The sequence below is a fragment of the Cupressus sempervirens genome, chromosome 6, assembly GCF_028749045.1.
Source record: "Cupressus sempervirens isolate cs-2001-9-10 chromosome 6, ASM2874904v1, whole genome shotgun sequence".
NCBI classification, from domain to species: Eukaryota; Viridiplantae; Streptophyta; class Pinopsida; order Cupressales; family Cupressaceae; genus Cupressus; species Cupressus sempervirens.
The window spans coordinates 198968468-198982075 of NC_143123.1; the positions used below are offsets into that span (position 1 = coordinate 198968468).

Here is a 13608-nt window from a genome sequence, read left to right on the forward strand (position 1 = left end):
TATTGAGAGGAGTTTATTTGGTTTCCTTGTGTTGAGTTGATTTATTATTTGACCTCATTTGTTAACAATCTATTAGTTTTCTAACTTGGGGTTCCTTTGTCTTTGGATAACCTTATATCAAAAAAACTCTTCCTAATATTTTATCACAAACTTGCACAATTGTTGTTGTCATTCTAATGTTTTATTTGAATGATCAATTACATCCATAGTAACACAGGGCCGCATCCCCCCCCCCCCCCCCACTTTTTTGCCCCACGTCCCAGAGACTTCAATACACCGGGGACTTGGGGACTCCATCCCCCCGTCCCTAGCAGCGCCACCAGATTCCACCACCTCCACCGAGCATGGGGGACATCCCGGTGTTGACTATTTGCAGATTCAACTATTTATGTTTAATGTTCAATGTTCCAATTCAATGCAATGTTCAAGTATTTACTCTTTTACATCTTTATATCTTATATTGCAATACATATTTTCATAACTATCGGTTCAAGTACCATATGCATATATATATCCCCTCTCCTATCCCCCACCGTCATCCCCTCACTGTCCCCAAATTAATGCCCCTCTGTTCTCCCGTTCCACCATCCCCCCGTCCCCCAAGGCGGTGTAATTAATTTACATCTAATGTGAAGATTCTTCTTGATTTAAATGGTATGGGGGATGACTCTTAGTTTGGAAGTTGCAGCTCTTCATTGAGATGTTTCATTATAGTTTATGTCTTCTGGTCGGTAAATGATAAAATTGGATAGTGATGGCCAATATTCTTCCCAATTTCAAGTTAGTAAACATAATGTCTTCTTCATGTACTACCTAATAAGCTATACTATTTAGTTCATAATCCTTTATCTTTTCCACAATTCTGATGAGTATTTGATCCAAATACTTAAGGATTTTAATGTTATTAAGGAGGTTACAAGTCCCTTAAATCAATTCAGTGTACCATGTGGGATTTGTGTCAACATGACAAGTGGTTCCGATGATGTCCAATAAATCCTATTCTCCTCAAACTTTCTTACTAGTTAAATTAGAACTTCTGTTATTGTTTTGATGTGAGTGGTTAACTGATTTGGTGTCATTGAGTAACTCACTCATAAGTTCCTCTATATACAAAACCTTATTGTTTTCTTGTATAATTTTTTCAGCTGCAGTCCTTGTGGTGCCCTAATTTGTACTCCATTGTTTTAGACACTTCTTATTCCTTACCTGTTGTAGCCCTTCTGGTGCAATTTATCACTCTTCTTTGCCTTTTCTATTTTTTATGCATCCCATATGGCTTATTCTTGTTATATTTTTATTGGTCACATATTTTCAAATATCCCCCCTTTGATTCGTCATCCCCTAGGCCTAACTCACTCTCACAAGACTACGAAGGATCAAAAGGAATATGTTGTAGATCATTTAAAAAATAATTCTTATTTATAACACCTTTCTTACCAACTATTTTATAAACACAATCAATATTTTGCGATTTGATCTATCATTTGTTGCCAAGTACAGTCTCGGCAATGAAATTGAATTTTACCAAGGAAAACAGATTCATAGATTGGAGTTCTAAGTCCTGACATCCCATAAGTTGTAATTATACCCTCGTACTTACAATATCAAAAAAATGTTTTCTACAGTAAGATAAGATAGTTGCATAACAATAGAATAAAATTTGTTTGTACAATACCATACATAACACAGGACTAAAAAATTTGATTAATATTTATTCATAAGCAACATACTGATATTACGCTATTCAATGTTTAGTCCTCTCTCTCTCTATCTCTCTCTGTCTTTGTCTCTGTCTCTATCCCTCTCTCCCTAGTATAACAATAGACATAATGTCCCCTTTTGAGATTGTCCTAATTTTTTCCCTAGAATCACAAATTCCATTAACATTAGCATTGTATGTGGTTAGAGATATAGCTTTAACACTTAAAATAGCCTTTAACGAGGCAGGTCTTGGTTTAGGTCCCATAAACACAAATTAAGGGGCAAGCGCACATATATATAAAAACTAATTATATTGTTAGTGTAATATACTACACCTTAAGCTTGACAATTTGATAATTTAAAAGAGATATACAATTAGGGTTGAGACAACAATAATCAATGCATATTTGGACTTTAGAAATCCTACTTATAGCATTCAACTTTCATATAGATTATCACTCACAAATTGTGCCCTTGTATAATGTAACTCATGCCCATTCCACTGCAGGCCTTATTCCCTTGCCTTTTTGTAATGTAGCTCATGCTCATTCCACAACATGACTCTTGCCTTTGTATGATGCAGGACAGTCCATACCACCACAAGCCTTATTCCCTTGCCTTTGATGTAGCTCATACCCATTCCATAGCAGAACTCTTGCCTTCACATGATGTCGCATGGCCCATTCCACCGCAGGACTTATCCCTTGCCTTTGTATGATGTAGCATGGTTGATTCCACCGTGGGACTTACCTATCTTGTGAGGTATTAATACTACTTTTCATTATTCCCTTTGAGAATAATATATTATTATTTCAGTTGTTCTCCCCTTTTTTATTTCATCTCCAGTGGAGCCTTCTCCTTAATATCCCCTTTGAGTGTAGGGAGTCGCACACTTTCATTTGTTAATGCCCTCATGAAAGGGTCAAGTCTTTTGGTTATGAAAAGATACCTTTGTTTGACAACTATTGCCCTTTCCAGTCCTTATTTAATCTTCACCTATCTTTTGATAATCAAATCTGTCATCGCTACTTTTCAAATCTGCACATATCTCATATCCTCTTCTTATTTTCTTCTATCCTTCTCAATTCTTTTTTAGATCCCTCCATATACTTCTGCTCTAAATCTTCTCTAGATCTCCTCTACTCCTTTTTCCCATTTCATTTGATCCTCCTCCTTTATGTCTTTCCATGTGAGGGAGAGGTCACGCATCTTCATAACGTCTTCCGTTTAGAAACAGTAATGACCCTTCATAATTTTCCCTCTTTAGAAAAGTCAAAATCCTTTCAAACAATCACAACCCCTCATAACCATAACCAATTTTAAGAGTCACAACTGTCATGATTACAACCATTTCAAACAGTCACAACCCTTTAAAAAATTCATAATCCTATCGAAGAGTAACAACCAATGTCCCCAAATTCGTCACAGGTCACACCAGTAGCTCGGGTCAGCGAGTTGAGCTGGCCTTGGTGGGTTTTGATGACCTGGCCACGTGACTTAGCAGGTCAAGGGCCATTACCCGCATGACTCACCAAGTTAGCAGGTCATGCAATTACCTGCCAAGTCCGTGGTCTATGACCCAACCGAGCTAACAAATCATTTGGCTTGTTTGCCTTCTTTCTTTCATATGTTTTCAATTTTTCCCTAAAAGGTGATCTATTTCCATGTTATGGGAAGAAGAGAGGAAGAAAAACACGAGGCCATAGGTTCGCAACCAGCAAGAAAGAAGTGCTAAAAAGCTTCCACAACTGAAATTGGGCTAGTAGTATACTTGCATTGAGATAATCAAGGAGTTCATAACAGTTGTTCCAAGACTTCTCAACACATTTGAAAGAGGTAAGTGTTAAATTTTGTTAGTTGTTTGGTATGTTTATAAATTTTTCAATTTTTGTTAAACTTTTTAAGTTTAGCTTTCCAAATCTTGAATGTTTTCTATTAAAACATAAATTGCAAACCTCAATGAGAAAAGTAGAACAATAGCAAACCCTAGGATTTTTTTAGAAAAAGTTGTAGGGTGTCCTGATGTTTTCTAAATTCTTCTTTTGAAATTTGAAAGTTTTCAAGAAAAAGACACAATGCACAAATGCAGAGATTGCTGATTTTTTTCTATCCGTTTATAGCTTATAAAATACAATGCACAAATCGTAATTTGTTCATAAAATTGTCTTATTGCAGCAGCCTTCACATTTTGAAAACATTAATTTTTCCCCATGCCTAAAAAGGATGAGGCTTGGAAAAATAATGAAGACTTTCCTAGTAGACAAAAAAATCAAACAAAATGTTATTTTGTAAAGAAATTAATCGTGGTCGCATCAATAGATTTCAATACCATATTGCCGGCACATATGGCAATAATGTTAAGCCATGTAAAAAAGCAATTACCAAGGCAGTTCATTTCTATTATGTCGAGTTAGAACATGTGAACAAGAAAAGGCAATTGAAAGGATCAAATACTATTGGTTCCTATTAATTTGCACCCACAGGTGTAGACACATCCACATCCTTAGGTTGTGTTGGAGAGGTTCTTTCATGCCTCCCTTTTGTCCTAGTACTTTTGCTTTTGCTCCTCCTAGTGGCATTGTTACCCTTGGTCGTAGAGTTTGGAGATCCAAGTTGGACAATTATTTTGTGTAATAAAGCATTCCTAGTGCACAACCCTCACTTGAGAGCATGGGTTGGAACAAGGAGGTCCATGATACTGCAATAAAACAAATTTAAAAGTTCTGGTATTTTTGCAACATTCCATTTATTGCAGCCACATAATTCTTTTTTATTTGATTGGTTAAGTTTAAAATCAAATTATAAAATTTACAATCTGACGTTGAACTTTCCTTTGTCAAATGATAATATATTTGTGATAGGTCTCCTTACTAGTAAGGCATGGTAGATGTCACAACCATTTGTGAGAAGGGTTTAAGGCTCCTACTAATACTAAGTCAAGTGGCTCCCTCTTGTTAGAAATTGTTGATGATATCAAAGTTGAGCTCGAGGATCACCACCAATCTTGGAGCCAAAAGGGTTGAGCCATCATGACAGAGAATTGGACAAACAGGAGGAATAAGACACTCCTAAATTTTCTCATTTCCCGCACAAGGGATTGATCAATCTACTTCCTTAAATGCATTAGATAATTTAAATTTCGATTTATTGATTGATCAATGATCATTGATGGTTATTTTGCTTTATTTTCAGGATCCACCATGCTCTTTAAGTCCACCGATGCTTCCTAACACATGAAAAATACCACATACTTATGTGAGTCTATTGAGGAAGTCATGCGTGAGGTGGAGGAAGAAAATGTGGTGCAAGTGGTGAGGGATAATGCAACAAGTAAGTTTTGATAGACACATTCATGAATTTATTTAAATTTTCTATCACATATATATTTCTAATTAATATAAAATTGTTGTTGGTAAACTTTTAATGGATAGGCACCTGAAAAATATTTTGGTCTCCATGTGCAGCCCATTGCCTTGACCTCACATTGGAGGATATTGGTAAAATCTTGAATGGGTGAAAGCATACATTGAAGGGGACAAAAATATTTGCAAATTTATCTACAATCATCATTGATTCTTAGCATTATAACACAATACACAAGGCAAAAGTAGTTGGCTCATCCTAGTATCACGAAATTTGTCTCAAATTTCCTCACACTAAAATCCTTGATAAAATCAAAGGCAACTTTGAGGCACATGTTTGTTGGTAAGGAGTGGACTTCTTCATCCTATGCTACGACCACTGTAGGGATGTATATAGAAGTTGCATTTTTTATGAGGCAGATTTTTTAACCCCTTGTGCAAAGATCTTGTGTAACATATATTATAGATAGTTTAATATCTACTTTTTTATTTTCTATAATTTATATGCATATTTTTGTTTTGTTTGCAACTTTGCAGTTTTCTTTTTCTAATGCATACTTGTGACTTAATTGTTTTTATTTAACATTATTTACAAGTCACTAAGCTCCCTGTAGTTCTCCTACAAGTTGTTGATGGAGAAGCCCTCTGTGGGCTACATATATAAGGGCATGGATAGGGCCAAGGAGGCCATTAGATCCATATATGTAGGAGTTGAGGATAAGTATGGCTCTATTTGGGAGACAATCGATAGGAGATGGCAAAACCAACTTCACAGGCCCATCCATGCAGTAGCTTATTTCCTCAATCCTCCATTTCGTTTTTGCAAGAACTTCAAGGTGGATGAGGAGATTCTTAGTGGCCTATATACAGTGATACAAAAGATGTCTAGTGATGGCACATCTACATCACACGAAACGGATGCATATAATAATGCATTAGGGGTGATTTCCGCAAGCAAGATGTGCAAAGATGCCTAGAAAGAATTGCAGCCAAATAGAAATACATGTTAAGATTCTTATGTTTATGCCTTACGCATTTTGACTTTATAATCTAGCCTCAAAATTGGAAACATGGAAATGAGCCTATTTTTTTTTTTTTCCTTATTTTAGATAGATGGTGGCAAATGTTTGGGCCTACAACCTAAACCTTCAAAAATTGTCATTCGTATTTTGAGTCAACCATGCAAAACTTCTAAATGTGAGATAATTTGGTCCATGTTCAAGTGCATCCACTCGAAGAGGTGTAATAAATTGTCTATAACAAGGTCGAATGATCTTGTCTTTGTTCATTACAACCTCCATCTTAGAACTAGACAAATTTTGGACACTGGCTCCCCTTCGATCACTCTAGAAGAGGTCGATCCAGAGTTCGAGTGGCTCATTAAGTCTACCCATCCTGTCTTCATTCAAGACCATGAGTGGTTTGACTAGGCAGACAAAAAGCTTGAGGCTATGGCTATATCAGAGGAGGTGGATAGAGCATGACCAAGTGCAGCTGATGTTGATAAGAGAAACCTCAAAGACTATGGCTTGTTAGCCATCCAAGGTGTACCTCAAACGCCTTTTTGGGAAGCAAACAAACTACTTTGGGGTTGAGGTTGAGCTAGAGCTTGAGCCATAGACTTTCTTTTGTTTACACATGTTTGGGAACATTTCATGTCATCAATTTCATGATTTTATATACATTTGACAATATTTATAATTACATATATCTATGTTTTCTATTTCTTTCAGCTACAATTTACATTTGTACTTATATGATGGGTGTTCGTTTATGTATGTATGCAATCAAATTAGATTCTATTTGATGATGTTATAGTGTCTTTAAACTTTATTCAATAATGGGTGCGTGAAATAAATTTTAAATCTTTAAAAATCTCTAAATTTCAAGGGTTTTTATTTGGTTGAGTCATAGCCAAGTCACAAGTCGAGTCAGCCTTGCCAAGTCCAAGTGTGGGAACTCTGGTCATAACCGTTCACAATCACAACCCTTTTTAAGAGTCGCAACCCTTCACCTTTTGAACATTACTTCCTTATTTTTTTCCCTTTCCTTTCCTTTAATACCTCCTTAATCCTTGTGCTCCACTCTTTCTTCCTTCTTTCCTTTTCTTCTCAAATGAATTTCTCGCCTCTCCCTTTTATTCATCTCATTTAAGGGAGACACAACTTTTTCATTCATGCCTTTTAACCATTTGTTAACTTAACTAATATTTAATTATTATTTATATTATTCTTTTATATTTTTTATTTAATTATTATTGCTTATTATTTAATCCCATTTCAAGAAGGAGGCACGACAACAGAGATGTGTCCCTTATAATCACTATGCCTCTTAATTATGATGGAAGTCGGTCTAGAATTCCACATTTCTTTTGCACTACAATATGATGATCTATAGTATATACATATGCTGCTGTCACCTTGCTGTTTCACCCGCTAATAAAATGTTTAATGTTATACCTCACCAGATTCTGTCCCAACTTATAAGTTAAATAAGTCAAATGCCCAGATAAATGTGTGTGAATGTAAGAGAGAGAGAGAGAGAGAGAGAGAGAGAGAGAGAGAGAGAGTTGTCCTCACTGGATACTGTCCCAACATCTACATTAAAATAGTCAAATGGTAAATGTGACTGTTTTCATTGCTCAGATGGCATATAATAGAGACAATCCTTACATAAATGTGAGAATAACATACACAACAACCACTTTGGCAACACTCATGCATTATCAGGTCAATGCTGCTAAACTTTAACTTCTTTTCCCATTAAGATCAAGAAAAATACCAGTGTTGCCTGTATGACTGTCAATGTTGTAGCACCAATTAAAACAAATGTCCCAACACATAGAAATGCTACTGCACCAGGATGGTAAACAAGTAAATAATGCATCCATGGACTAGAAGATGAAGGTGCCATAGGATCGGTCCAAAGCCCTGAAATTCAGCACAAACAATTTTTTTATGTTATCAGGGCAACATAAATAACTCAAATAGGAAATGCAACCCCAAAAAAATTATAAAATTCTTACTCTGAATAGCAATAACACAACCAATAAATGTTGCAGAGGTTTGAAGGCATATGAACATGAAAAAGTCCCACTTATTCTTCTGCAAAAATATAGAGAATAAACTGTTTAAAAACACAACCTACTGTATGATGAACAGTGTCTGCACAAACCCAGAATATCAGACAGAAATTGTAGAAATGCAAAATAACTATATTAACTTGCTCAATATGTAACAGCATAAAGATTAATTGAATTCATACTTTCTAAGTTATGTTCTTTAATATCTTAGGTAAGTCTAAAAACAGATTAACTCTCATGAAGATAAAAGACTGTGAGGACAATGACAAAATATGCAGTTAGCAACCTTTCTATTGTATCTGAACCTCACCTTTCCAACGCAGTTGGAAATCCATGGGCAGTGGTGATCAAATTGCTCAACACAACGGTTGCAAGAAGAGCAATGCTTGGAACGTATAGGCCTGATTATCTGAAGAAATCAGCAAATAAAAACTAACATGCAAGATGTTAAATTGAATGAATGACATTTTATTATAGAGATAAATGTGTTGTCTAAATTGCTACATTACAAAAAGGAGTATTAATATGCCAGAGCACCTTGCAAGTTGGGCAAAGCTGAGACCAAAACCCTGTCCATCGTGCTGAATTACTTAACTCACTGTTTAACAAAGATTCCTGCAAGAACAGAAAATCCATGAAAATATACAAGAAAAAAAAAAGGATTCCAAGAAAACAATATAAAGTCAACCAAATTAAGGATATTACGATCATGACATATTTAATACCAAAATATTATAAATTTAAAAAAGACTGAATTATATCTGTAAGACCACACAAGTAAAACCCATAAGACAAAGCACAATATTGAATTCAAGATTTTTACGGTCTGTAGCCTTCGTCCTTTTTCTAGAAACCATTTGCATGATGTAACTTATATCATATAATCTTCCTATCATGAGATCTTATTTAAATTGGCGTACCATAAACGATACTATTGTCATCAGTAATAACTAGAAATATTGATTTCAGATGCTAAACTTCAGTCGAAACTATGCCACAGAAATGTGTATGATACATGATTTTTGAATATCACACCACAGAATTTCTTAAAATTGTAAGTATGCAAATAACATATGAAAATATTGTCAGTGTTGAGAACAAATGCTGTTCCATATTTTTCACAGCTATTATTCATACAACTGACATATGCCCCTTCATGAACATGGTCAGAACCCAAACAAGAAAATATATTTCATGAAACAACACACAGTGCATTACTTACATCTTCATGTTTAAAGGTATGTGTGTTCCGTGAATTCATTTCAATATACCCAGGATCCTTACTGCATTCAAAGACACAATGTGTGTCAGGATAATATTATGTTCTCCAGGAGAACCAAAGTCACACAAATAGTAATAAACTAGCCAATAGTCAAACTTTTGCTTAGCTCGTAGTAACAATATCTATACGCCTAGGATCAGCTTATAATGGGTTATGATCATGAAAATAGTATACTAAACCACAAATATACTAGACATCAAAAATCCATGAAATGGAAGACATCCTGTTCCCTAATTTATTATTCAAAAGGCATGTCCCAGCTCACCGAATATTGATTCTCAGCTCTATTACTATTGAAAAAGCTGAAAGCTACAATAGTTATAGAGAATTAAATTTTAACTGCATTATCTAAGTTTTGTGTCTTAAACTTGCCAGTGGTTCCAATTGAAATCAGAAAAAGACCCGACACAAACATTGGATTCTTAATTTATATATAACGCACATCTTTAATCATATTAATTTTGAATACATAAATGATGTCAAAGCATTACAACTGTCAGTTAAAACTGTCTAAACCCAAAGCAATATTTAAGTTTCTTATGCGTCAAGTTCTACATTAGATTACCCTATATTAAGACAGAAAAAGAAGTGTGGAATACTTAAACTTATAGCCATAAACTATCAGATTATATTGAAACTTAGAGAGATAAGATAACCAATGTACCCAAGAATACTACGATAAGGTTCCAATCCAATATTGCATAACCAAATGTACCCAAGAATACTATGATAAGGTTCCAATCCAATATTGCATCTTTAAATCATGTACCTCTCATCCATAAACGTTCAGGTTTGTCCCTGAAAGATCATCTTCATATTGTCAGGCATTCCATGACAATATATTCTGTCTCATTTCAGATGTAGAGATAACAATCTTCTGTGATAACTTTGACCTTCAAAAACAGTGCGCAGAATCCTCACCACTAACATCAAGGAAATTAAATTGTGTGGAGAACAAAAGGGAATAACTGATGCTATTAGGACTTATACACCTTAAAAATCCTAGAGAAAATTGTAATATAAAATTATTAGTTGCCTCATAGGCAGGAATATGCATCTATTATGTGCAGTAAAAACCAAATAAAAATATTTATTTGACCAATACGATTGAAGAATTTTTTGAGGTCTCAAGTTTTTTCTTTAGTTTGAATTTTTTATATTTACTAGAATAAGAACAGACTATTTATCTGAAATCTTATTGGCTCGGATGAAAAATAGCACAGAGGAAAATAAAGTTTTAGAACAAAAATTACAAAAAACTAAAAATAAACTGGAACTATTGCTGAGACTCTTTGCACGAATATCAGTCTGCTCGTGATGATATTGCAATTAATGCTGGTTCTTTTGTGGTTGCGTCAAAGACTTCAGAAATTAATCTCCTCCGCTTTGTAGAATAGTCGAGAAACCTAAATTTCCTATGATCTAACTTCTGTGCATGTCCCACATTTTTGTGGGCTTTTCTTGCTGTGTTTTTTTGGTTTTTATTATGCATCCAACAAAGTTTTTTGCAACTGCCAAATCTCTGTAATACTTTGGTGCATCTTTTGCAATTTTTTCACAAGTGTGGTCTTCACAATTTGCGAGGTACTCGTAGAGGGCAAAAGGACAATGGTATGTAATGTATTTGTAACTCTTCCAAGCTTTGCTTTTGCATGCAATTTGATGTGTTTTTTTGTTTTGGCATGCGACTCATTGCTTTAGCTCAAAAGTTTCACTAATTTCCTGCTTGCTTGAGGCTATAGACTTCTGGTACATGCTTTGCCACTTGGTTTCTGCCCAAGAAAACGGCAGTTTTGCTTTGTATGACCTCCACAAATTAGTGAGCTTCAAAGTATTAAACCTTCACAATTGTTATGCAGACCATGATTTTTTAATGACCCTTGCACATCACGATTCAGCTGTTTAAGTTTAATGGTGTTCAAAGTTCAAACCCATTTTCTAATTTAAAACTTAAACCCTCTTCCCTCTTAGCAGATAATTGGTGATGTTATTCCACCAATACTCCATGAAATCAAAAAGAAGCCATTGCCAGACACTGTACTGCCAGATGATCAACTTGTTTGTTTTATTAGTTCATCTTCTATTCTTGCTGCCCCTGCAAAAAAATCATTCCCATTTTCTACAATGTTAACTGCAGTGATATCCATTGGATTTGTAAAGGAAGAGGAATCTATGCTAAAGCTAAAGCTATTCCTAACTATGAAAGCAAGGGAAGATATGCTCCAGGAACTCTTGAGGATGGTAAAAAGGCACTGGAAATAGTGTTGGGTCGGTTTCTTATATTTCAGGACACGCTGTCAACAGTGTTGGGAAAGTATCGAAAACTCTGATTCTTTTATCACAAGTTTGATATTTCTCAGAACACAACGTAATTGCTGGTGCATTGGAATCTCTACTCTTTTTTGGATGGATTGGAAAAGATCTATTATCATTGAAATCTGATTTGTTGTTTTCCTTTTAGTATCCTTTTTATAACTATTCATGTGCTATTTCCGACCTCTAAAGATATAAGTGAATAAATGGTTTCTCTTCAATTCTGTAGATTAACAAATCAATTTAAATGAATGAGATGAGGTCCAAGATTAGCATAATTTAAATTAAGTGCGAGAATAAATCAAACTGAATGTAATACTAAATTACTAATAATTACTTATTCATAAAGAAATGGGCTCACAGATGTCGGGAATTTATTTATCCAATTCTCAAAGTTCGATGATTTAATGGAACTTAATGTAATAATTAAATGGAATTCAGAATATTTGTTGTTCTATTCACTGACGTATGTCCATAATTAGTGTTCAAACAGTGTAATTATTACAAAATCTGGAAGAGGGGTCATTTGTATACATTCTGTTATATGTTGTAGCTTCAGTCAGATTAGTTTGATCAAGAGATTATGTTTACCAATTAAATATTATCACCAATAATTAATAATTATTAGATGAATCATACAAATATATATATAGTGTAATGTTATTGACATCTAATTAATTATTAATTAATCAACATAAAGAAATGTCCCTACATGGGGCATGTCTCTTCTACACTTATATATATATATATATATATATATATATATATAGAGAGAGAGAGAGAGAGAGACTTTCATATCTGCACTTGGAAAGCACATAAGTTACATCAGTGCTATTACATTTGCAGCGATCCTTTTATCAACATGGTATTGGAGCAGGTTACAATTCTGAGAAGAAGAATTTTCACAATCAGATCTATGTGATTGCTTGTATCCATCTTGCTTAGGTCAAGTGCAATGACAAGATCTTACAACTGGCAGGCTTCACCTTGACATCATGTTTCTGCATTTTGTTTGCATTGGACATTGGCGGAGATACATAACGTGATAGGTAAGACAGAGAAATATTGAAAAATTATCAAGAGCGATATTGCATGTGAATATTTAAAAAAAAAAAAAATTCTGACTCAAGTTTTGTTGGATGCTCTGCATCATCAATAAATTATAATATTGTCGGCCAATCTGATCAGGAAGATTACATGATGCACAAAGTGTGAACGACTAACAATCTCGCATGAAGAAGAGATAGCAAATCTCAATATCAATTGACTAGTCTCTTAACAACAAAAGCTCAATATAGAGGATTTAACTAATCCTCAATGGGAACGACATGTCAGAACTAGGATACATCTCATTGTAATATCCTGAACCGGATATTTATTGATTTTTTCTTTTCCTGTCAGCAGTAAAACTTTGCAGATAATTTCCAACACAATCATAAACAGTAGAAATACCAACCGGCACTTATCCAGCCTCTTCTTGAATATAATATCAGACTTAAATATAAACAAATGTAATACAAGACATTCAATTAAATCAGAAGCTTCTCCACAGATAATATTTCGTTATTTCCAAAATAACACTCAAGGTTCAAACATATAACCATGTGTTACAAACCAAAAAGATTAAACCAGCAACTCTTATAACTCCTTAATATATGTTATTGCATTTTACATCAGCAATACAATAACCAATACAAAAACCCAATCCTAAATACAAATTTAACAGTAAGATTGGAATGCTAGAATAAGAACTTGTAAGCGTGAATGAAACAACTGAAGTGATGTTTCCCGAGACAATGGGTTTGCATCCACTGTCTTCCAGCAAAAGGGCTACGTCCTCAAACTAGCTAAAAGCTGAAGCTTTCTAA

At 34.5% G+C, this 13608-nt stretch overlaps 1 protein-coding gene across 1 annotated transcript in view; it reads right to left on the reverse strand.

Moving 5' to 3' along the window:
• Window positions 1–13608, reverse strand: part of LOC149551920 (protein S-acyltransferase 24-like) — a 99549-nt gene that overhangs the window by 35679 nt on the left and 50262 nt on the right. Inside the window, exons 8-12 of the mRNA XM_089787418.1 lie at window positions 9368–9428; window positions 8683–8760; window positions 8456–8554; window positions 8089–8167; window positions 7845–7993 (exon numbers count right to left, since the gene is read on the reverse strand). Coding sequence (XP_089643544.1) covers window positions 7845–7993; window positions 8089–8167; window positions 8456–8554; window positions 8683–8760; window positions 9368–9428 — 466 coding nt within the window. The remainder of the gene's footprint in view (window positions 1–7844; window positions 7994–8088; window positions 8168–8455; window positions 8555–8682; window positions 8761–9367; window positions 9429–13608) is intronic.